Source organism: Atractosteus spatula, chromosome 2, assembly GCF_055471065.1.
Source record: "Atractosteus spatula isolate fAtrSpa1 chromosome 2, fAtrSpa1.hap1, whole genome shotgun sequence".
NCBI classification, from domain to species: Eukaryota; Metazoa; Chordata; class Actinopteri; order Semionotiformes; family Lepisosteidae; genus Atractosteus; species Atractosteus spatula.
This window is the reverse complement of record NC_142707.1, coordinates 67,662,184-67,687,990: the sequence shown is the minus strand read 5'-3', so window position 1 is coordinate 67,687,990 and position 25,807 is coordinate 67,662,184. Positions and strand designations below refer to the sequence as shown.

Below are 25,807 nucleotides of genomic sequence, written 5' to 3'. Positions count from 1 at the left end.
AATTAAAGAACCTTTATAAGGCAGCTCAACTAAATGCATTACTGAAAGGAAAAGATAAAAAGTGACACAACGCTTTGGCTCTGGAGCCGTCTGCAGGTGTGAAGTCCTCCTCACACACCTGAAGAAGGCTCCACAGCCGAAATGTTACGTCTCTTTTCAAGCAATACATCAAAAGTATGCAGATATCCATCAATTTCAGGAAATGCTTCTAACCCAGTATTTAAGGCAGAAACACATGACATTTTTCATGACAGTTTAATACAAATCTTACTTTAACTGAAACCTTTGGTTACAGAGTTAAAAGAGTATTTGTAGGACAAACAGATATTAATAAAGATTATTCAACTGCTATTTTCAGAACAATAGGTACAACTATAGGAGGCATGAATAAACAAAGCTGATGGCGACATCATATGCTATGCCCTGCTTATCTCCTGGCCACATGTTTATAGGAAAGGTGCAGAGTAGTCACATCTGCCCAGTATCAATCAAATTGTAAAAATCAGATAGTTCAAACAGAAATGCTTTCTTCTTTTTTTTAAAAAGCACATTTCTGTAAAGCACTGCTCTATAAATACCAGCTATGTTCAGCTGCTCACTACCAGGTAAATGAATCACTTTAATTGAACGCTTTGTAAACAGTGAATGGGAAAAACAAAAGCAATAAAGACAACATGTTGCGGCAGTAACAGAAAATTGGCTTACGCATTTGGTTGGATTGACACTTTTCTTCATTCTCCTGTAATTGACCTTTGGAACATGTAATGTGTAGAACAATTTCTGGTAATTAGTGGCTCTGAACCCTTGGATGATTACACAAAATGAGCATTTTAGAGGAAGAGGCAATTCTGAAAACATTTCCATTGTATGCATAATTACAGAAACATAATTTGGGATTTCTTTGTGGAAATAAAAAAAGGCACTATATCTCCTTGTGCACAAAGCATGTTTTTAACAACAAAAGGTGCATTAATGTAGTTTGGGGAAAGCTGATTAACCCTTCCCAGTCAATGCAGCTTGCCTGAATTTTAAGGTCGGGAAACAGAAGACTGAAAAGTTTTAAATGTATTCAAAACCCAGTTACCAAAATTACAGATCCATCTACTAAGACCGGGGCATTTTCGAATGAATGTAGCAGAAATGGGTAGTTACTGTATATTTGTTTATTGTTAATTCCCACTTTTCATTACCCAGCTGAAAAGACAAATGTAATTCTGTTTCTCCTCGGCAATTTTCACTCACAATTTACATACATATTTACGACATCGTTTCCGTTGTTATTTTCAGAATAAGAATGACAGAATTGATCATTTATTCTGCTAAAAGAAAAAAAGAAAGACTTAAAATTCAAAGGCAGGTTTCTAGAGACAAACTAAAGGTTTCACTTCCAAACAGGCCCCATGGTGGGATAGGAGACAGGTAGGAATATATTGCAAAATCAATAGTCAAACAGTAAAACTCATATGGTTTTATATTTACATATGGTATTATATAGAGATACACAAGGCTAAATGAAGGCAATGGAATACATGAGAACAAACAGTTTCAATTTTGATTCAAAACTGACCCATGCTATGTCTCCACTCAGGTTTTAAAAAGAAAATTCCTATATTTACTTTTTTTTAGTAAGGAATCGTAAAGTTTATTCTTTAATACATATGCATCGACATATCGCGAAAATATGATGCTCTTGTTGGATAACTCATAGCCCTGCTTTACTTACGACACATAATAAAGTGAAGTAAAAGACAAAAGAAAACAACATGTTGCATTTCTTCCTTTTTTGTAAACATCTCTTTAACTGTAAGATCTATTCTAATAAACTATCTTTTCAAAGTCTGGCTTAAAAAGACAAATGCCATGTAGTTTTTTTAGGGTTTTTTTTATGGGCTGCACTGAATGTACAGTAATTATCAACATACAATACACAGGCGAACTTATTTTTAACATTTTCATAAAATGTATTATTTACTTTTTAGTTTATAATCAGGGATTGACGTGGTGTGCAGCACGTACTGTACACTTGCTGGAAAAATGTATTTTAAAGTATCCTATGTGACATGCTGACATTTATACCACATACAGTAGTGGTAGCAGTTTTTTTTCCAGTTACCTTAAATATCCTTTCCTGATAAGAAGTCTAATTATGGTTACAAAAATAAAAAAAAAATGTATGTTTGTTTTAAGGAAATAAGAGTAAGAATATAAGAAAGGTTACAAACAAAAGGAGGCTATTTGGCCCATCTAGCAGAAATCCATCCATTTGTATCCTGAGAAAAGCCAGGGTATCGGCTATATTGGTTTTATTATTACTTTGTTCAGTTTGCATGGGAACCACCATACCATGCTATAAGAACCTTTGTCAGGAACATTAATTATTAGAATAAATTCAGATTTTATTATAGTGGACATGATGTTCAAATCAAATAAATAAGCCATAATGTTAATTAATATCCGGTTCACAGTAAGATTACTATTAGTATTAATTATAATACAAATGTAAGGTGTGATTAGTCCTTTGCTGACTTCTCAAAGCCTACTTTCTGAAGTCATTCTCTGAATAAAATGCTGTAGATTGAGATGTTGTATAAGACAACATTTCAGGGTTACAGATCTTAAGCGCTCTCAGTCGCTATAAATTATGGCAATGTGCATTTGCTGCTTTTGCCATTTCACAACACTATAACAGCTGAGCCATCTAAACACAAAAACAAACTAAAAAATTAAATTTAAAATACAAAAAACAATCTATACATATAAAAAAAAACATCTCCAATTACTTTTCTTACACTACCCAGTTTGATGTAGGCAATTCTGTATTTTTTATGCACTGTTTTACCGCTATGAATCCTATGAGCAAGACTAGGGAGAAAGAGGAGGTGTAGCCAGTCACAGGTACCAGTGCCCCTCACTGAAGGTTTTGTACCAGTTGGAGAAGAAACACGGCCTTCACTAACAGCACATCATGCCCCTGTCTTTTAATTGGCCAAGGGTCACCCTGCCCAAATAGCTGCCATCCAGCTGTGTGCCCCCACTGAGGGAATCCCAGTCACAGTCGGCTAGTAACACGAGGCTCGAATCTGTTATCCTAGAGCTCAACCTGCCATTCAGGAGACTCAGTGAAGATATTTCTCATTTCTCTTTTCTTTTCCTTCCATATGTAGTCAAAGTTAGAAGCCACTGCATTTATCGAGGCTCATGAGCATGTCCGAAATGGATATATATGCTTCTCAGAATATTTCCGTTATGACTGCACTCATTTATGAAACCTCCTAGTAATATGCTAGGAAATAAGAATTAATTGAAACGTATTGCATTAATTGTAATTAAGCATCTTGAAAGAAAATGCAACAGAAATCTTGCTGGCTTTTAATTTCAAACATTTCTGACCAAAATATCCTTTCTAGTAGCCCATACACAGCTACAAACACTTCAGACATTCTGCCTTGGCACTCTAATAGCATATAAACATCTGTGCTTCACACTTCATACCATCACCTCAGATCATATTTATGCTGTGTAGGTCGCAAAATAAAAATGGGAATGGGTTACGGTCAGCAGACTCAGCACAGAAATTTTACCTTCGTTTATAAGTAAAACAGCTACAGTAATTGTCTTGTGTACTTGGGGCATCATTACCATTACTATAAAGCATATCATACTGTAGGTAGGTATCCACATGTCAGCATCCAAATGATACTGCATTGCTCAGGAACGGATTAGTTCCAGAGTAGTGTTCATTCACTTTCTACTCTAGATTGTGCAGTACCGATCTTTCACATGTTAACACAGGAAAGGCAAAAAGGTTCTGGCAATTTCTTCCTGATAGATTATAACAATCTCCTATGGTCTTTAATCACCATGCTTAAATCCAATTAGCCTTTAAATGCATCTTTAATACCAATATCTGGTAGTTTTATAGTCTGCAGAATTCAGATGAAATGCAAATCAAGAGATAATTAAGAAACAGTTGGCCTTGGACATCCAAACTGTCAGCCTACATTCCTTTTCAGTTGTTTTTTTCTTATTAGATCAGACACTTCCATTTGCATAGATCCCTTCGCATGTATTCGACTGTGATCTCCTCTCCATGTAAAGATAATGAATTCTGTGTACATTACCTCACAGAACAGAGTAACTAAAAAAATAATATTTTTTTCCCTAATGTTTTGGTAACTAAATATTCCATGTTTTAACGAAACAGTTGCTTATTGCTCAGCACGTCGGCAGTTGACTTGTAAACAGGTTTTCACTACTATCTCTTGTCCCAGTTTTGACAGCTGTCTCTAAAGTTCTGTTAGTGAGGGAGCTATACACTTCTTTGCATGGAAGAGGTGAATGAGGTAAAGTACCCGTAAAATGAAAAACGTTTCTACAGTGTCAATCGATTAAATGTTTACAAAAGCCAGGCATTTAAATTAAATTCTCCCTTCCAAGCTGGAGATTTCAGAAAACTTCCGAAGTAGCCCTACAACAGCCCAGTCAGTCCCATAAGACTCCGAACTCCTGTTGATCCTAGCAGTGATGGCTTCTCAACTTAGGGAATGTATAAACACAGAAACATAAAATGAATACATGAACAAACGAAAAAAATCCCAAACACTAAATTGTCTTCCTATATCAAAATATGTCAATCCTCAAAAATGACCTTTTCAAAAGATGCATTGTTGCTGTTGCCGGACACCCCAAACTGATTTAACTCAGCACACAGTATTAATTACTACCAAACGTGTGCATGTTAAAATGTCACTGATGCACCTTGTGTGTTTGTGTTTTAAGCACGAGAGCCAGCCTACTGTTAAAGGGACTTTTTCATGTAAAACAGCCAAGCTGTTTGCCTATTGTGCAGCATGCAGACTATTTTCCATCCAATCTGTACACGCTCCAGTGCACATCCCCGTAAGCCTGTGCCAACTGAACAGCAGAAGTCCCCATATTGTATTTTGTAATAACAAAGCCAAAGAATATAACACAATCCCTCCAACAGCATCTCATTTCTATACAATAAAAGCCCTAGATGCTAACCTTGATATAATCATTGTTCTGCCACCCTTTTAAATTCACATAATTGTAGTAATTAATTACATATATTATACTGTGTGCTGCATCTTGAAAACAGACTTGCTTTACTAGCTAATGCAAATATACAGTAGATGTGGGCTAACAATAAAATATAAACATACAGTACATGGTACAGTGCATATTCTATACATGTATCTAAATAATAAATAAACCCTCAGCCACAATGTTCCTGCAATCATTTTGAAACCTACATTATTAATTTAGGGAAAATTTTAGTTGCAAGAGGATCATGTGAAAATGCATTGGCATGTTATATTTGTGAGCTAAAAGTGTTTTCAGGAGAATAGAGGATTTTGTTGGAAGCTACATTAAGGCTGCATCCGACAATACCAATAAGAAAACAGATCAAAGGCCAGAACCACCAAGAAAACTTTAAAATGCTTTTAGGAAAAAGCCAGTTTTACCATCTGCACAGAAATATAAAAGAGACATTTGCTCAGATACCAAGAAAGGCACTTGCTGAACAAAAACTGAAGTTAAAATCTAGCCCAAATCTCATTGAAAGACTAACAATTTATACAGTTAAAAATGTGAAGGAATCAGTGTTGATGTTGGTATGATAGATATTGTAGCTGGAATTCTACAACATTTCTTTCAGCAATATGAAACAAAGTACTGAAATGCTGTTTTACATTTAAGGAAAAGTTAAAGATCATCATAATTAATTAAAACACTGATCTTGATCTATATACTTTAGATATAGAAAATTAAATATAGAGGAATGATCAGATAAGTGCATCTAGAAAAATATTTTCTTTGTTCCTCCCCACTCTCCAATACTAAGAGATGGGACCTTCAGGGTTTATTTTGTTTGTCTTCTTATTTTTGGTGAAATTAAACACTAAGAGTAGCTTTTATCAATACTTGTGGTGGAAACTGAATTTTGACATCAGGGTATAGTTTGCTCTTCATTATTGCACAGAGAGGAAAAATGCTTTTTACTTTAACATATGATGCAGAGTCGTACTTTTATGCTCATAACCATAATAAAGAAAAAATAAAAAGTGCTCTAGTAATAAGCAGTTTGGCACTTGTTTTTGTTTTTATCTTTCTCACCTAAAATGGAATTTCATTTTCTCTACTTTGTTCAGAGATCAAGACCATTTTGATTATTTTCATAGGAAACAGGCTCCATTTTTTGTCAGCAGTGTAATGTCTTTGCATAAAAGGTAATATTTATTTTAATTAGTTTGATTTTAATGCTTAAAGAATAAACAGTGCACTGTATGTTATGATTATGTTTTTTACATCTGTTTAAAATAATGGATAAAGTGTCAACACCCCTAGAAATATTTTTCTAAAATTTTTCAAACCATTTCAAAAAAGAAAAGTGACAAAAACATTAGTTCAGCTCAACAAACTCAACAACGTTTATATTTGCTGCAGTAAAAATGAGGTTTCATCAAAACATATTTGATTCTCTAAATGCCATTTCCACAATTCATTCATCATGCATTGCCAGTATTACATTATCCTAAAGGTCACACCCATAACCTGTAACTTAAAAAGTTTACTTAGCAGCAGATGGAAGTCTTCCTTATTGTATACAGTACAGTATATACCTAATTGTGATAGGATCTCATGTGCTCAATATCCCAGTACTTAAAGTACTGAGAGAAAGAGAGAAGGTGGAAAAAAAGAAAAGATTACAAATGCAAACAAAATCCCAAACACTAAATTTTCTTCCTATATAAAAACATGGCAATTCTCAAAAATGACTTTTTCAAAAGATGCACTGTTGTTGTTGCTGAACACCCCAAACTTAGTTAACTCAGCACACAGTATGAATTATTACTAATTAACAAAAGCAAAAACATTTACATTTTTTTACTACAGTGTTTCATAATATTATTTTTCATTTTTTATATTTTGTCTTTTGAGAGACATGAACTGGAACTGCTTCTCGCGTATTTTCACATCACCATTGTCATTCCTAAGTAAAAAATCAAAAGATATAAAACTAGCCATTCTGAATAATGTGTAACAATGCATTTAATCCTGTGCTATTTTAATAATAATAAGGCTGATTCCTGGGCAGTACTCTGCTTAAGGGTATATTTAGTAAGGGGTTTAGGGAACAAACGATTAAGTACATACTGTAAGCCACTGAAATGTGGTATACTCAATGGCATTTTTTTAACATGTTGCTGTGTGTGTATGGAAATATGATGTACAAATCAAAACAATGAACAAGCAAAATACATAAAAGCTTAATCTGGCATTACTTTCAATGATACAGAAGCATGCTGCTTATTGCATTAATTTCAGCTTGATGTCTATTAACAGATCTCATGCTCACCTATAAGGCCATGCATGGCTTGGCACCTTAGTACCTGTCTGAACTATTATCACCCTACTCCCCACCTCTAACTCTAGCTAGAGTTAGCTCCTCTAACTCTGGTCTCCTAACTGTCCCTCAAGCCCGTCTACACTCTATGGGCCTTCTCCTTCTCCTGTTATGCCCCCAAGCTCTGGAACTCTCTCCCCAAGGAATCCAGGCTCAAAACCTTCTTCTTTAGAAGAGCCTTTACTTAACTGCTTCCACTCTTTATCCCTCTGCTCCTACTATACTTAGTACCACCATCCATGGTCTCCTCTGTGTATTGTAACTGTGTTTTATTTTGTATATTGTTTTTTTTATTTATTGTTGTTGTCATTCTGAAAAGCGCTTTGAGAAGCCACCTCTATAAGGCGCTACATAAAATAAAGTTATTTATTAAATTAATTATTTATTAAGTTATTTATTAAATAAAATTATGATTTATTATTATGTCAGCTGTAAATGAAACTAATTCCCGTGGCCATTCGCACCAATCCCGCAAGCACAATCAACGATATAATCTTAGCCTGATGCCCCACAACCTGCTAGTTCATACACTGATCATTTAATGTTGGTTATAATTGAATTTAATAATGGCTCTGAAGTCTGAAACATATGACCACAGCTCTTGACAAATGGCTTCTTCTGTGACCTTTCTGGAGTCGTGTATTTGTGCCAGCGCCGCTTGATGAACTGCACAAGGCTTACACTCGAGAGTTTCCAAGGGTACCCAACAGCTTGAAAGCTCAAACCAGATACCGTGGAAACCTCCCAGACACGGGCCAGGACTCAAGAACATAAGAAAGGTTACAAACGAGACAAGGCCATTTGGCCCACTTAGTAAGTTTGGTTGCTAGTGGCTACAGTACATGATCCAAGGATTTGAATTATCTACCCATCTGGAAGAAGACAGGGTATCCGTTGTTTTGACAACAATGCTGAGCATCTTATTCCAGACTCTCACATCACTGACAATCCATCTTGGTTCTTCCCTTCAAGTTTCCTGAATATGCAGAGACTTTAAATACTCACTGTGGCTTCCCCTCTTTAAAATGCCTGACTGACCTACTTCCCTCCTAATGGTTCTGAACAGCCGGAGACAAGTTTAACTTGGGTTTACATATTTTATCACAGATAATTGACATTATTGCACACATCAACATTACTTGACCAGGGATTTCATCATTTCATTGGTTTTTCCTGCTATGCTCAAGAACCAAACCGTCAACATAATGACAACTGCACCACCATGAGGAGTGAAAAGAAAAAAAAACTACGCTCACTAAAAAAGGAAGCAAAATAAGACAAAGCTGTGAAGATTAAAAGATAACATAAAAGAAGATTCCAGAAAGATTTTGGGAAAGTGCATGTGTGCCCCCCACATGTGAATACTTACAGTATGTCCCGTTAGAAGCAATAGTTAAGAAGAACAGTCTGGCAATTTTTGCACAAGAACGAACAGTAGATTGACTGGGTTTATGTTTTTTAACACTCAGAAAAATAATGCTAAGCAAAGCAATTTGGACATACTGTGCAACCGGTCCAGAGAGGGTTTTTTTTTGTGTACTTAAAAACGATTTTTACATAGATCATTTGTCAGGAGTGGTAGCAGCTTAAATCTTACAGCACACTGCCATCTAGTGGATACTGCAAGAAAAACAGCTCTGCCAAGAAAGTACATACTGTATGCAGCACATCTTGTGTGATACAGTGCTTGGTAAATGTCAGCATGCAAACTGTGTAACCTAGAAAGTGTAAAGTGTAAAAATACAAGCATTAGAACTCTTTAATGTTTAAATCAATAACCTGACAGGTTGATAATACCTATCAGACAACTTCTTCAGAATATTGTCTTAATAGGCCACTTATTATAGAACAGTTATTGTTACAGGGTGCATGTGATCACCTGGTTTACGAGAATAAAACAGTTCAGAAAGTGGCCATTAGGGAACAAATCTGTCCAGCAGTGCTTCTAAGGGATGATCAGCATATCAGTAAAGCAGGGGGAAGAAAAAAGAGAAAATTTAAATCCTTACACCATACAGGGAAGAGAGAAGCACTGATTTACCTGATCTTCGCTGGTAAAGGCCTTATGCATGACGTGGTAGAAGTGTACAAGGAAATCAGAATTGGGAAGAACATCCTGATGTTTGGTCATCATCTCGCAGATCAGCTTGTAGGCCTGGAGTTGCCCTTCTTTGAACTGAGGAGGCAGAGCTGTAGCCTTCAAAATGTGAGCATTTAAAGAAAAAAGACAAAATTGATATACAGTATATGTATCAAAAATCGAATTAATCTGAATGAAATGTTCAATTGTTTCACTAACACAAAATAATTTCAAGCAAAAAGTAACAAAAAAAGAGCAACTTTTCAGCGGATTGAGAACTAATGGATAATGGATACAAAATGGATACAAAACAGCATGCAGATAAGGGATTAAAGCCCATATAGAGTTGATGCAATTAGCGGAGTACCACAGGGGTCTGCATTACAAACACTGCTCTTCTTCATTTCTATCAAATTCACGGGTGACACCAAAGTGTGGATTAGCAAACACCGTAGAAGCAGCAAAGGAAATTCCAAATTCAAAATGAGCAGATGACACAGAATGGTAAAGTGCATGAAACGTGTTACATGTAGGAAGAAACAACAAACTATAAATACAAAATGGGGAAAGCTGAGCTGGAAGAACAGTTTTAGGCACGATGTAGGGAACACATCAATAGGCAAACAGAATGCTAGGATACTTAGTTAAAAAGTGAAGAATTTAAAAATTCTAAAATCGTGCAGTGCACAAGGAAGACTTAATTTATAGTATTGTGTACAGTGTTGAACAAAGAAGACTCTGTTGCTCTAGAATCAGCTCAGAAAAGAACGAGTCAGCTGACAAGCCCCCCTCCCCGAAAAACAAGACCTGATTCAAGTTCTCAAATCCTTGAAGGTACTGACAAAAGCACTATAGAAACAACAATGAACACAAACCAGAGGTCACAAGTGGAAACTACGGTGACGTGTTTTTAAAACGGAGAACAGGAGGCACAAGTTTGAGAGAGCTATCTAGCACATTGATACTATGGCATCTTTCAAGAAACACTCAGATGAGATCTAACAACCAAACGAGCTACATGGCCTGAGTGAACTCCTTCCATCTATAACCTTCTATATGTTAAATGTGTCCCTGATGCTAGATTTTCTATGGGAAAACTCAGATTAGTTTTACTGTCTCAGACATCAAATTACGTTGACCAAAAAAATGAACAGCCCAAGCAAGACTAAGGCAGTACCCTGGTGTTTGGTGTAAAAGTCAGAGAGAATGCGAGTGACTCCGAAATTTTTCCCTATCCAACTAACTCTAATGCAGTTTTTATTCAAATAATTAGCACAATGAGTAATCAATAATCTGGCAACAGCCCTAAAGTTATCAACACAAAAAGTCGCATGTTCCTTCAATTCACTCAAGTCCGGAGGTACTGTTATGCAATTGCAAAGAAATAAGTGGTTCAAAGAGGAAAAACAATAATCGGGGAATGCTAGGAATTCAGAAATATAATAATATACATATCTGAATTGCCTTGTTAGGGCACAGCTAAAACTATCAGCACAAGCACCATGCATCTTACCTTAAATAACCAGGATGCAAACATCCTCAGTGGTGGAATGAGTACTGGTCGAGGAGGGGAAGACTGATTATCAACACTTATTCCCTGGTTGTCTCTGATCTAGAATAATAAACAATATGATTGGCAAATCACATTGATGAAATATTTCTATTCAGCCATTCATATTTAATTGAACTGTGCAGAATGGCAGCTTAATATCAACATGATCTATTGGAAAATGCCCCTATTTTGATGCATAAACCCATTTTAATGCAGGCACGTGCAGCTGAATCAATTCTGCAGGAACTGAAATTCTGGGGAACATCTTAAATATAAGAAATTACAATCTAGATTTAAAAATGAGTTATGACCTCACAGATTTACACCAGTTGAAAACCTTATTTCCTGTTAATTGACAAAAGCCTGATAAACACCTTTTCAAGCACTAGTTCTTATAAGACCTGTTATGAAAAGACTGAGAAGTTAACATGGACTGTAGGTATCTGTGGGCCCTGAAACAGAGCAATGTTACCTTTGCCAGCTTGTGCCACAGCTCGTAGAGATAGCAGAACACCTTGGCATGGATTTTGGGGCAGCGGATGCAGTTGACGTCTCCCAGAATTCCCAGAACTCTTCTCCACAGCACAGCTGCAGAGTCGGGATGCCAGCCAGTGAGACTGCCCCCAGCAATGATACTAATGTCATCAGCCAGGCACTCGCTGCTATCTGCAGAGCCACAGTGGAAATCAAACGTAGACAATAAAATCTACATTTTGCTTTCATTTCCTCTGATTAAAATGAAATACAAATTACCTGTACAATCTGTGATGAGCCAGAAGGGAACATAAACAATTGGTGAGCTTTCTTTATAACACTAACGAGAACCTTGTTAAACTACAAAGAAAAATCTCAGTGCTGAAAGTGAATTAGGAATAGTGGTCTTTATCGGTGCTCAAAGGAAGCACTGCTGTTACAGGACACCTACAGTAAGCACCTAGATCATTCTTTTTTCTCTGTGAAAATCTATGAATACAAACTCAAAAGGCAAGGTGTAATTTTTTTTAAGATACTGAAAAAAAAAGCATTTTGAATTGCATTCACATTGTTGACAGATCACAATGTCAAGAATTAACCAATCCATATCTTAATTTAACTTGTTTTTCAGGTTTCAGTTTCCACTACTGTGACAACTTGTAGGGATCACAACAAAGTATAACAAAGTTCATTGGCCTAAATATTGCACATGATTTTGCTATAGAATTCCTACACATCATTGCTTGTTAGATGCCATCATAAAGCTTAGAAAAATAACACAAAAAATGGAACTCTAGTTCCATTTCCATCCAAACTTTCTGCTCTTCAAGAATGAACATCTGTAAGCTGAAACATTTTAATAATGTCCAAGAAAATGAGTAAAATGCATCTTATGCACATTTCCTGCACTCTTTTAAGAAGCACACAACTACTGTATAACAACCACCAATGAAATATTCAGGTCCTGAAATATAAAGCTCAAATAACCTATAAAAATGTATTTTTCTGTTTTTATCTGCCTTTCACAGTGTAGTCTTGCCTTGGATGCTATATTTTCTGGAACATAATATAGGCAAATACAGAAAACTGAACTGGGAAATAAAGCAAAGAAATAAAGCAAGGAAGGACAACTGTATGCATGATCACATTTACGAGTGTATAAGCCTGTGCAGTGGCCTAGTTGTGTATTAAATATTTTTCAACACTTTAAGTATAGATTTTGCAGATGATAGTGGAAGATAGTGCCCCCTAATGAAGTCTATGAGTGTTCAACCAAGCACACTCCTTAATTCTACCATCTTAGAAAGCTTTGTTATTTTTATTTATTTTTGAGGTTGCACCAACTAAGCTAAAGATTTTTCTTTGGAAGAAAAACAAGATTAAATCTGACACTTGGGGCATTCTGTCAAGAAGCAGTAATGGCACTAAACATTTTCCCTCTTGTTTTCAAATTAAATGATAAAGACCACAATTCACCAGAACTCTACAGGTAACACACACAGGGTCTATATGGACTTATATTGAGGAAATCATGTAATGTTTAGTCGGGGGTAAGATTCTAGCAATAGCTCATCAGAAGCAAATATAATCGAGCACTAAATAAAGCAGAGCACATTGCGATCACAGCTGATAAATGAAAGGTAGGTTGATTTGCAACATAAAAGCTTCCACTTAATAATAATAACAGTGCACATAACAGAATGATTGGAGGGGCGTGGCACATCTCGCTAAATCACAGCACAGAAGCAGGCAGTCTCTCATTTCATTTTGCTAACAGCCAAGCACATACACCCCACTGCTTTAACACCCCACCAATAAATGCTCCTTCCCAGGACAGTCCAGCACAGAGAAATCACACAGACAGATAAATCAAGACTTGGAAAGGGACAGGAAAGTACCCAGGTCCTCAGGCATGTGCAATACAGATTGGTGCACGGTCTCCTCCAGGAGTGGGGGGCAGTCCTTGCAGTCAGGGTGCGCTAGCAAAGCTGGTGAAGCAGAGGGGAGCTGGGGGTGGGAGGAGGAAGCAGAGTGGGGAGGAAGGGCACAGTCAGAACCTAAACAGGGAGGAAAAAAGAGCTCCGCTTAACAAGAACACAAAATATACAGGCATCCACCAGGACGTCTTTTTCAGTCATGAAAGCTCAGCTGAATCCTGTCTCCTCAACCGCAAAGTACAGCTCCCCTTTTGAGTACAAATTCTGTTGCACTGGCCTTTTGTTCCGCAAACGAAACCATGGAAAGTATTAACCTCAAATGTCACACGAACCAACCTATGAGTACAGGAGTCGTGCAGTACTAAGCAAAAAAGAAAACATTCCTTTTTTTTCCCCGCATCACTCTGTATTATGGAATCAAATCGTACCTTATCTAAAATAAAATGGTAACATTTCTAACTTCATAAAAGTAGTTTATATTCCTTAATATCAAAGGAATGCACATTTAATACAGGGATTTTCACAAATCAGATGCAAATATTGATGGAAGGGAAACGGGCCTCAGCATTGTAAGAAATGTAGATTTTTCATAGCAGAAAGGTTCAGAATGATCAATTGTCATTTAAAATAACTGCATTCAATGTGCACATTTCAGACTGTGTGTACTGCATAAATAAACAGAAGAGTGCTTTAAAAAACCCCATAAAGAGATGTATGGGCCTGTATTTAATAAGGCATGCTTTGAATGCAATTCCAGTAAGACAGGTGAAGGATTTGGCCGTGACAGGAATAAACATCCCATGTTACCAGCTGCTGCTCCTTTCTCTACTCCCTAGCTCCCTGTCCGCAGTTATTTAAACACTCCTATTCAAAGCAGCACATTGCAAAAACCCCTGTTGTTTCCAAAGTGGAACACACTACCGGCACCTGGAGATCTTAACTGATCACATAACACAACGGACAGATAAGCGAAATGAAAAACAATAAAGGTTACATGAACCCAAGCTGCTACTTCACCAGCCCGCCAATCACAGCAGAGGAGTAAGCAGACATCTCATGTCGGGTTGCAAGAGAACAAACAAAGGAAAGCACCGGTAATTTCTCAAAAGTATGTAAAAGCACCAAAATATCTGAATCAACCTAAACACTAATGTAACATAATAAGTGCACCGATTACTAGCCTTTAAAGACACTGCGCCAACAGGCACTGTAGTAAATCATAAAACTATAAATAAGCCCGGCCACTCTATCCCTTTATAAATATCCTTAGTAATAAATAAGAACATAAGATAAACTTTACTGTCCCCTGGGGTAACATTTTTATGGACATACAGTGCTTCTGTACATCTGAATGCATCACAAAACATTACACATTGCATCTATTGTACATGCAGAAAATAGCTTGTTATGGCATAAAATAATAAAGCTGAAAAGACCAAATCAAAAAGATTTGCACACTTTTATATCATGTGAAAAAAGGAGTACAGTATGTCGCACCCTGAGAGCACACAGCATTCTTGGGATCACAGTACTGGTGAAACCCAGGGATGACTCCAAGTAGTCTCATATGTATATTGATCAAATTTAAACTGACCAGCTGATGGTCAGAGTGTTGATACTGTATATGTAACAGTAACACAAGAAACATCATCAACTAGACAGGGCTACTCAAGTTGTAGCTCTTCTAGTTCACTAAATCAGTAGTTTGATGCAATCAGAGCCGTAATTGATATATTGACTCTGCTAATTATCAAAAGTTAAGGAGAAATTGTGAAATTTTGAAATGGGAAGGACTAGGGTCGTAGGCTCTGTTAAATTCTGGAGGTCTAGAACCATGACCCTGTTCTAATGTCCAGTGAGTACAGAGTGAGGAGACCTGTCCCAACATTGAAAACGGGTAATATGAACAATAGGCAGAAGGCAAATACCACTTTCTACTAATTGAAGTGTTTATTCACTGGAATCATACTGTAATCAGATTAAAGAAAGTAAGGCCAAATCTTATTCCAGCAAAACTAAATACTGTGTAAACTAAACTCTTGTAATCTGAAAGGGAACATTACATCTTCTTCTAGTTACCACCATAAAACAGGAGTATCAACGTCAAACTGCAAGATATGAATGACAAAAAACAGGGATCGACAAAGATAATTTGCCCAAGGAATTTTCATGGGATTCAAAACAACGCCACTTACTCTTACATACAAATGTACAGGTTATTAAGTACAATTTAGTCCAGTATGAGACAGGGGCCAGTGGAGGAAAAATCAAACTGAAGAGAATTAGTATGATCATTTTTAAGGTTAAAACATTTCACTAGTTACTTGGAAAGGTACCCCAATCTATTAAAATCTGTCACAGCTGACAGCTGGGTGTAAGAATTTTAACACTGAGACATAAAAAGCTTAACTATCAGTATGTTTACAGGTAGAATCATGTCCGTCAGTGAAATATTCAATGGCAGCAGGACACTTCAGTTAATTTTCCATCCCAAAAGGATGCAATAATTGTTTAAAAGACAGTAAAAAAAGAAGTGATTCATCAGTATCATCAAAAGTAATAGAATAGCACCCACATAAAGCGAGATAGGATATTCTACACATTCTTAATGTTAAGAAAGACAGAAGTGTTGGACAAGAGGGGTGCTTGTCTGAGGGGTTCTGATGAAATCATAGCTGGGAGAGACATGTTAGAAAACTAAACCATATACTCTGTGTATAGAAAGTCACCACCCCTTTTCAAAACTGTTGCCCTACAGTAAATCCCAAAAAGAAGACAAAATCAGACTTTTTCCAGTTTCATTTTCAAATCCAATATCCAAGTGAAAAAAGAAATAAAAAAGTAAAATAACTACTGTAGGTTGGATAAGAGAACACCCTCCTGATATTGTTGTCACGTGCACACAATGACCACCCTTTGCCATAAAGGCCTGGAGCTCGTTCAAAGTTGCCATCGGCCTCTTGGTAGCCTCTCTGATCAGTCTCCTTCTTGCTCGGTCATCCAGTTTGGAGGGACGGCCTGATCTAGGCAAGGTCTGGGTGGTGCCAAACGCCTTCCACTTCTTACTGCTGGTCTTGACTGTGCTCCATGGGATTCTTAAAGCCGTTGAAATCTTTTTATACCAAACTCCTGATTTGTGCCTTTCCACAACTTTATCTCCAAGTTCTTTTGAAAGCACCTTTCCGCCCACAGTGGATTCTTTGCTTTAAAATGCACTTCCAAGCAGCAGAATCCTCTAGAAACAGCTGCTTTTATTCTGAACTAATCATAATCACCACAATTGATCACAGGTGGGAGCAAATTAGTTTGTTGTGTGATCTGTAAGGTGACTGGTTATACCTGAACAGGTTTACAAATGCAATTGTAAGGGGGGTGTTCACTTATCCAAATAAGGTTTTACTGTTGGAATATTAATTAAAATGTTTTAGAATTTTATTTTCACTTGGCTAATGTGGGTTACTGTGTATAAATTAAAATGGAACAAGCCTAATTTAATTTGTTTTTTATTTTCAGTGTGTAATACAACAAAATGTACACATTTTGAAAGGGGGTGGTGACTTCCTATACCCACTGTAGTTCACCTACAGTACATTACACACATCGAATAAAACATGACATTTCTTAACCATATATCTCTCTACACTGTAGCTATAACCAGTAAACAATATATTTATATAAAATAAAAACTGTAAAGAATGTAATTAAAATAAACTAAAATTATCTTTGGAAATACGCTACATTTTGTAAGGATCTCTATCATTTGAAACTACAGAAATTTCAGACTCATTTGAATGCTGAAGTCTCTGCTAAAATTGTTAAATAGAGGATAATGTTTTTTTAATTATATGATTCTGTGCCCTTTTTTCTCTATAATAAATGTCTTTAAATTCCTATTGCAGCAGCATAACTGTGTCTTGTGTATGTTAGCCAAATACATTTTTCTTTTTGTGGTGCTATTAAAAGATAAGAACTTGACATAATATAGAGCATAAACACTGCACCTACAAATTTTAAACGGGATACAATTCAGTGGACAATACACATTTTTGAAACAGAGGAGATGCCATTGGCATGCATTCATGACTACTGAATCTATTCAGGCAGCAAGTTCACTGGGAAGTGCATTTGTGCAGTGAAATACATAAAGCTGTTAAAATGCCTGACTTTTTATGGTGCCTGTATTTGTTGTCCATCTTGAACATATACAGTAGCTTTGAGACACTAAATTCCTCTCTGGTGTCCAAACAGCAGGAATAGTAAAAGCAACTGCCTTGTCACTGTAGTCTTTGTGTATCCCAAAAAAAGAATCACAACTTGAAGTTCCAGCATGGATAGTTTTGATGCATCTTTATACTGTAGTACTTAAATTACTCATTTAACGCTATAAAAGTCAGGGCAAATCTTTTCAGTTGATATTGTTAATAGGTGAAAGCCTGTGATCCATTGCAGAATGAATTCCAGAAGACACCACAGAATGAAACCTTTGTATTGGTTAAATTACAGTAGTTACACCTTGTGAGGTCTGTGACTATAAATTGTGCTGGGTGTCGGTTCAATAGTACCTGTCAGTGCATCTGTGGGGCTCAGCTGCAGAAGACTTCGCTGTGTATCTGGGTCAATGGTGACATCACTGGGAGACTGGGAGTCCTGCTCTTCCTCAAAAGCCTGCCATGACATCAGGCTGACATCATTCTCGTTGATGTAACCATTGGAGGTTTCACTGCTCACACTCTCACCTACGAGTTAATTTACAGAGAGTCATTTATCAGTGCATTGCTGTACTATTTGCTGCAAGGTCTTTTAGATTAATTCGGGAAGTAAAAAGTCACTAGTGTTACAAAATGTGTCTTGTTGTGAGCTTGTTTGTCTTGTTTATACAAAAGCATGGTTTTGTCAAAATTAAAATTCAGAAGTACTTGGAAAATGCTACCAAAGGAAAATCTACATGTGTTATAACAAGGTTCACAATAAAATTCTGTAAGCTTCCTTTTTGAATTGGAAACAATGCATTAGTAAATTATCAAAACTCAGCTTTTCAGTATGTACCCAAGGTTCTTAACCGCCTTACCCTGAAACTAACACATCAGCAGCAGCATACCACCACTAGACACCAGCTACCAAAGCTTCTTTCTACAATTTTCAATTTTCTATAAATTCCTAAAATGTTAACATGTTTACTAATATTAATTGGTTCTTCATCTGTTGCATTACTCATTCAGTACCTTGCACTGCACTGTTTCTTATTTCAAGACTATATCTCTATACAGTATACAGTATAGTGTTATAAAATGCTCTAATCTGCATACTTCACTTTGTAACCAAGTTACTTGTTAAACTGTGACACTTCATTGTAACAACTGTGATTATTTTGCAATATGACAAATTACTTTCAGTTATGGTCTACCAGTTATTATTTGATTTAATTATATTATGCTGTTGAGAGTTCCATTACAACTCACTTTTTTCTCGTGGTCTTGTCTTTCCGAAATGTAAGTGAGAGTCCCCAGGGTATTCTACATCAGCAGGACTGCTACTTCGTCGTACGAGAATCTTGAATAATTAAAAAAAATTATTTAGCATTTGGGATACACAGATGGCTACAAAGACATAAGCAGAACAGAACTTAAATGCAACCTTTTCTCCTATACAGACACCCTCAAAGCACTTTCGTAATCCTTTCCAACAGTTCTAACACACTACGATCTTTCTAAAGAAAACGGCTAAATACTCAAATAGACAGGTCAGAAGAAAACAAAATGACTTCCACACTGCAGGCAGACGGAATTAAATGTTCAGAAAAGAAAAAAAAATGTTTAATGCACCTTTTTGTAGCTGACTGGAAGTTATTGATGTAGGCTGTATCTCAGCCCAAAGCTCAATGACTCACCACAGGAGGCTCACTCTCTCTTCTCACTGTCGAGGTGTTCTCTAGGCCACAGGTTCTCATGTCTGAACTACTGGCATTTGGTGAATACTCCCTTTTTTGACCTGTAATTATGCAGACATTTGGAAAAGTCTCTAAAGAACAGAAATTTAGATTTGCTGTTAAATGTGTTACAGAGTTTAACATAATTAAAATTGAATTCGGTTAACACCAACCAAATTAGTTATTTGTATGAACTCTTAATGAGACCATCTTAAAACATCAGTTATCCTCACATCTGTAATTTTCCCTAAAACTCTCCTCTCTCATAATTTTCTCATTTTTGTGTACTTCAAATATATATATATTTTAAGCAGAGCTAATACAAGATCACCTATCAGATATCTTAAGATGTGAAATGTGTACAGCTAATTTACATTTTTCTGTCAAAACAGCATGTTTGTAACAACCTCCTTTTTTTTTTAAACCAGATGCCAGTCTGTGACCCTGGAGATGTTAAAATAACTTCACATCAAATCGCCAGACGAGTCATCATTAGACAGCCAATCCACTGTGTTACATTAATCATGTCAGTTTTCCATAAATTCTGTTAGGGAACTGGCAGCCGCGTCTTGCTGACTGACAGGCTGGTATCTGAGTGCTAGAGCTCGGTGATTTCCGGAGGCTGGTGGGGAGAGCTGAAGTGGTGGAGCTCGGGGGCCGCCGGAGATGGCCGAGGGAGGACGGGGAGTGATGGAGATTAAGAAAGGGAAATGGGGGTTGGGAAGCGCAGTCTTCAGGGCAGGAACAGACAGGGAGACTGGGCTGCTGTGAGGAAATCTGGAGGAGGATTTGGAGCCACTGGCCCGGTGCTGGGCAGGAGATTTGATATTATCGGGCATTTGGGACAAACTTGGAAGACCTCGGGCAGATCCGGACAGAGACAAGCTTTCAGAGACGCGGGTCAGTACTGTAAACGCACTGCCTTTATCCTGAAAGCACCTCGATGACAGAACACCACACCAGTGGCGTAACAGGGTTAAAATAGTAAGTTCTAATGACTGAAGCACCTGTTAATTGAATGAGGGAGACTGGAATAATTAGCCCAAGCAACTCCTAGTGGCTCCGGGTCGTATCCGGCCCCTTGCCAGACTGTGCCAAGCTTCCAAGGAAACCAGGTGCTGCGAGTTCAGGCTTGTCCAGGCATAAAAGTATTACCACAAAACATTTACTTGGCAGATAAATAATGCCATAGATAGCCAGGCATTTTTTAACCTTTACATCCTTAGGAATATCTAAAGTTATAACCAGTCAGATATATCTCTCCACGTACAGCACACCTGGTGGAGAACAGCCAGAGATGTATTTTTCCAACTCTTAAGATCTTTGTCATATTTATCAAACAATTTAATTGTCGCAACTGTTCCATGTAAATTGAGAGGAATTTTCTAATATCTTTTCTACCACCTGAAGTCAGCTTCGTGAACTTGATGAAATGATTCTTGGTTAGTTTAGTGAAACATGAGTGTCAATACAGTACAGACAATGGGAGGTTATGAACCAAATGCTAAAAAAAAAAAAAACATGCCACAAAAAAATGCCCAGCTCGACTCATCCCCAGCCCCACTCCAGCTACTACTTCTGATGATAACAGGAGCAAAAAGTAACGAACAACAGTGACAATATCCAAAAGAATCCCGAGTGGCTAAGAAAGAGTCGGCCTACTCAACTGGTTGTATCAGAAAGTGTCTTCAGCTACTGCTTGAACATTTGAATGAGCAATCGGCGGGCGGGCTATATAGGAGGACTCGGGCGCTGCTCTGGAGAATGACAAGCAGAGAGGGCTGCAAGCCGAGCAGCCCCGACCAGCCTACCTTGAAGGCCCTACCGTACCTTGAAGCGTTTCGGAGAGCTGCCGCGCGATGTCGGAAGTGCTGCTGCTGCGAGGGAGCTCCTGCTCCCCCAGCTCCGTGGGCTCCCCCTCGGCCCCGCCGTCAGCCTGCGGGCACTCGTCCACCTCTGCAGCCGGCAGCAGGAAACACAGTCAGACCCTCCACAAGGGCGCCAGCGCTGGCTGCGCTGCCTTGAGTTTATGTTAGTCAATTAATACGTGGAACTTCGCTGGTTTCTGTATGCATGGGTTATGTGGAAGTATTTATCGCTTGTTACTGTTCAGTAGGACTAAGATGGCTATGTTGTCACAAGGGGGTATGTATGAGGGGTAGAACAAAGATATTTACACTTTATATACATCATCAAATGCATATAAATATGTATACAGACTGTTACTAGCAACCTAACAAACCATGGACAAACCAGATGGACTTTAAGTTCTTATACTGTGCAAAAGTCTCAGACGTTTTGCACTGTTCCCCTCTTTTCACTCAGTATTTTTTCTTAACATAAAACATAACATTTTGTGGCACTCTCCCACTGGGATTTTAGCCATTTTGTTTTCAGATAAGTATTATCTGAAAGATAATAGTAAGATAGTAGATATGTATTAAACAGAGCAAAAAGTAGTCTTGGTGTGTGAAGAACAACATGTCGATGATGAGAAACACCTCCCCATGAGTCAATTAGATTGTATTGGTAAATATAGTTTAGCAGCTACAACATACTGGCTCATGTATTGTTTACCTTGAGCTGCTGTGATTAACTTTTTGAATGTGATAAAGTGTTGGTTCTGATCAATGTAAATTAAAATTGCTTTAGTTTCTTTTCACCCAAACTAAACAGTGTAATTTTAATGGTAAAGAACGCTACTGGACCATCTGATGAATTGTTGGTACTAATAATGTACATTGTAACTCCTGACTTCATCTAAGATATCTGCAATGTAGTGTACTCTATATATCGATTAACCCAGGATAAATCAACTACTAAGTCTAACATTTAAATATAGAAAGTTAAATATTTCAACAGATAATAGGTGGATTGCCTCAGTTGTATGCGGATTGCCTCAGTAACAGTAATTTTAAACTCAAGCACAAAAAAGGACAAAGATAATAAGGATATTTACTTAATTAAATTCTTGCACTAGGTGAATTCTAGCAAGCAGATTCTAATAATCTGTATTTTACTTCAGATCTAAAGTTTTTTTCCGATTTCTATCCTTATTCTTTTAAAAGGAGACAAATGAATAAGACATTTAAATGCCTTAATAGCACAATGCTTCTTGAATTTTACTTTGAGGAGCCAAATGAAACAAAAAGGCTGCTTCTTAGTTGATGCAGCACTTGCAAGATGAACTGTGCATAACATAAAAACATGCGAAGGGAAAACAAACAGAAAACACAAGACATGCACAGAAAGTGGTAAGAAGTGAAGCAAAAGCTGGCTTTCAAGTACACTACCTGAAAGTCTCTGAGAACAAGAGCTGGAAGAGATACCAGGCAAGAAAGAGCTCACAGTGTGTAGAAGCATAGGCACACTTTTAGTAGCAGGCAAAGCCTCGTAAAGCTGCACACAGTTGCTGATAGACTGGCTTCGCTTAGCTTTCGTTGGAAAAGAGTGAGAGAAGGATATATGATCAATATAGAATCCAAACCCAACCCACAATACACATCATCATAATTATACTAACGCCATCAAAGCTAGTCAAGTTATATAACAATTAAATGCACGAAGGGAAACAAAAAAATGAAAAAAGATGAACTTCAATAAGTGCTCGTTAACAGAAACCGAGTTGGATTCCAGGCTCACAGAATAATACCGAAGCCTCATGACCAGGAGCTGAAAATACTTTCAGGAAAGACTAGGAAAGGAAAGTCAAGGAACACCTGAAAAATTGACAATGTTATTAAATAGAGGCAGCACCCTGAAAACATAAATTTGGTGAAATAATGACATACAAGTTATTTTTTAATAACAGCTTGTTATCCACAGGGATTTAAAGCAGATGTTTTTCTTTTACTCTATCAGTACCCTCAGCATTTAGAATCTTTACTACTTTATAACTCCATAGATACAGAATGAGCAAGGACACTTTCATTCTAATTACATTTAATGAGGGATTAAATTAAAATCCCTCACGGGATCAATAAAGTATCTATCTATCTATTTTAATTATTGCTCTACAATGTGTATAAAATGTTGTGAAAGAACTTATCTGTGTGTAAGGGAACAGTCAAGAGCAATGGTGAAAATCAGTCACGGTCTGGCATTTAATGAAAAACCTTAAAACAATTAATTGTTTTACTAAATGCATTTCAACAAATGAAATACATAATACTTTATATGCAGAACAAATGGTATCACTTTTAACGAAGTATAGATTAAAAAGTATACCTATAGTTTCATGTTTTGTATTAGGACTATTCTATCTTGTCTGTACTTGAGTCTTAATCTTTAAGAAGGTTATGAAAGGGAAGTATTATGCTTTGCAACAACACATTTTAATTACTCCCTTTTCAGACATTTCATTATTGCTGTATAGTGTATCTTTTACGCATTTTAATAAGCAATTAATTATATTCCTAATGAAACTATTAAGATGGCAGTGTGATTGATGTTTGAATTCTCAAAATGAAGGGGATATTAGTGTGTTTGAAGTTCAATGCATGAAAAATCCAATTAGGAAGAGAAAAGGGAAATTTGAGGCAGCCTGTGTTTTCATCTCACACACAGAGGCAGCAAACTTCAGAGAGCTCTCCTTCAGGCTGAACTACATCTGTTTAAAACTTAACAAGCTCTTAATATTGTCTATGTGTAATAATTTATTATCAAAAATGAATGGATTCAAAAACACTTAGCATTATTCACTGTATTCCCTGTTCTGCATCCTGACTTCACACTGCCTAAGTGTGTTGCATTCATTAAGAACACAACACAAGACATACAGTACATGAAATTAAATGGTATAGAAAGGCAGATAAACAAGTACTACCATCAGAAAAAGCTAATGTTCACTTTGCAAGTCACTTTACAATTGTTAATATTTTTTTTCAGTTTTCAGCTTTTCAATAAAGTTCTTATTTTTAATCAAAGGGAATTAAAATCAAAGAGTGAAAAAGTGAAAACAAAAACACAACCATAATTTGTAACCCAAAGAGGTATTATGACGCATGTATTTATTTCACTTGCATTCACTTCAATGGATATAGTGAAAGCAGTAGGTATACTGATTGGCTTCATAGACAGTCCAACGGCAGATAAGGAGAGGGAATCAGGCACTTGTGAGACCACTCTTTCATCACCACCCTGTCACTTAGAAGTCTTTGATAAACTACAAATAATGCTTTAAATTATTTATGAGGTGACGTGCGCACCCCAATTTGTAAACTGTCAACGGGGATCAGTTCTGTTTAACTACTGACTCTGAAACATGTAGCCTTTCAAAGGTGAAGCTAAAGAGCACAATAGACACCATCTGCTTGCCTTTTGTGATCAGGAATTATCCCTTTAAGAACACGCAGCCACAGCCAGCACCCACTGAAATGCACTGTTTCACTGTGTATCACAGTCCATAATGCAATCTTGTTATTGTATCAAGCAGAATACAATTTGCTAAGTGAGCCAATTAAACAAGATATAAAAGTAAGATGCATAGGTAATGACTTGCTGAAAACCATACAATAAAGCACTGAAAAGAAACCATTATGTTGCTTGTCAGCCGCTACTCTAGAAGATTTCCTTCGACATATGTTGTGATTTCACATTCATGTGATCCTTTTGTGATGAGCAGTATTTTCTGAAAGATATTTTGCAGCATGTTTGCATTTTTAGGTCACGAATATCAGTTTAATAGACTTGGACAAAGACATTTGCACATCTGAGCAATTTGGAAGAAGAAAATAATTGCCTCTATTGTTTTTACACATTTTTGAGGGAAACTGCTGTTTTATGACAAATGACAAGGTAAGACCCAGCATTTGCCACACTTGATAAAAAAAACTTTAAAGTAAAAAATAGTCTGCACTACAGTTTATGTTTTCATAACCACCCTGAAAAAATGTAAATCTTTTCTTCCAAATCCTGGAATTCATGGGCACCAGAAGTCACAGAAAAGGGATAAACATGGTCTATTTGGGGCACTGTGTAGCAAACAACCAGTTAGAGTTTATACTGTAGGTGCCAGAGCAGAAATCCAGAGAGTGGGCCAATATTCACTCTAAAGAACTTTCCCTGGAAAGTGACTTTTACTTACAACCTAAAATTAGAATTAAACTTTGGTATCATAGAATACTTTCACAGTAACTTTGCTTCCAAACACACTCCTTAAGAAATTGACCTACCCCTTTTCAGAGGTCAAGAACACATTTACTTTTAGAAAGGTTCAACTTGTCACAAACATCTCGCTCAATGAATATCTGCACTACAGCACACTGCCATTCTTGCAATCATGTGCAGTGCAAAAAGAACCCTCCACAAACAGGACTCATATTTGATTTGTATATACAGTATTAAAAAGTGATGATTCGATGTATATTTTCTCACTTCTATATGTGATATAACCTGGCTTCATTGGTTC

General features: G+C 36.9%; 1 protein-coding gene across 8 annotated transcripts in view; it reads right to left on the bottom strand.

The window, feature by feature from the left end:
- ralgapa2 (Ral GTPase activating protein catalytic subunit alpha 2) overlaps positions 1-25,807 on the bottom strand; it is a 195,079-nt gene that overhangs the window by 98,166 nt on the left and 71,106 nt on the right. For 6 of the 8 annotated variants that reach the window (XR_016094193.1, XR_016094194.1, XM_088933581.1 and 3 more), the window contains exons 17-24: positions 21,229-21,354; positions 19,360-19,460; positions 18,932-19,022; positions 18,035-18,208; positions 13,434-13,592; positions 11,534-11,727; positions 11,023-11,121; positions 9,471-9,626 (exon numbers count right to left, since the gene is read on the bottom strand). Coding sequence is in view for 6 of the 8 variants with exons in the window: in XM_088933581.1 (XP_088789707.1) it covers positions 9,471-9,626; positions 11,023-11,121; positions 11,534-11,727; positions 13,434-13,592; positions 18,035-18,208; positions 18,932-19,022; positions 19,360-19,460; positions 21,229-21,354 (1,100 nt within the window). In the remaining 2 variants the exon portion in view is untranslated. The remainder of the gene's footprint in view (positions 1-9,470; positions 9,627-11,022; positions 11,122-11,533; positions 11,728-13,433; positions 13,593-18,034; positions 18,209-18,931; positions 19,023-19,359; positions 19,461-21,228; positions 21,355-25,807) is intronic. The other 2 variants (XM_088933598.1, XM_088933589.1) reach the window with 1 other exon arrangement.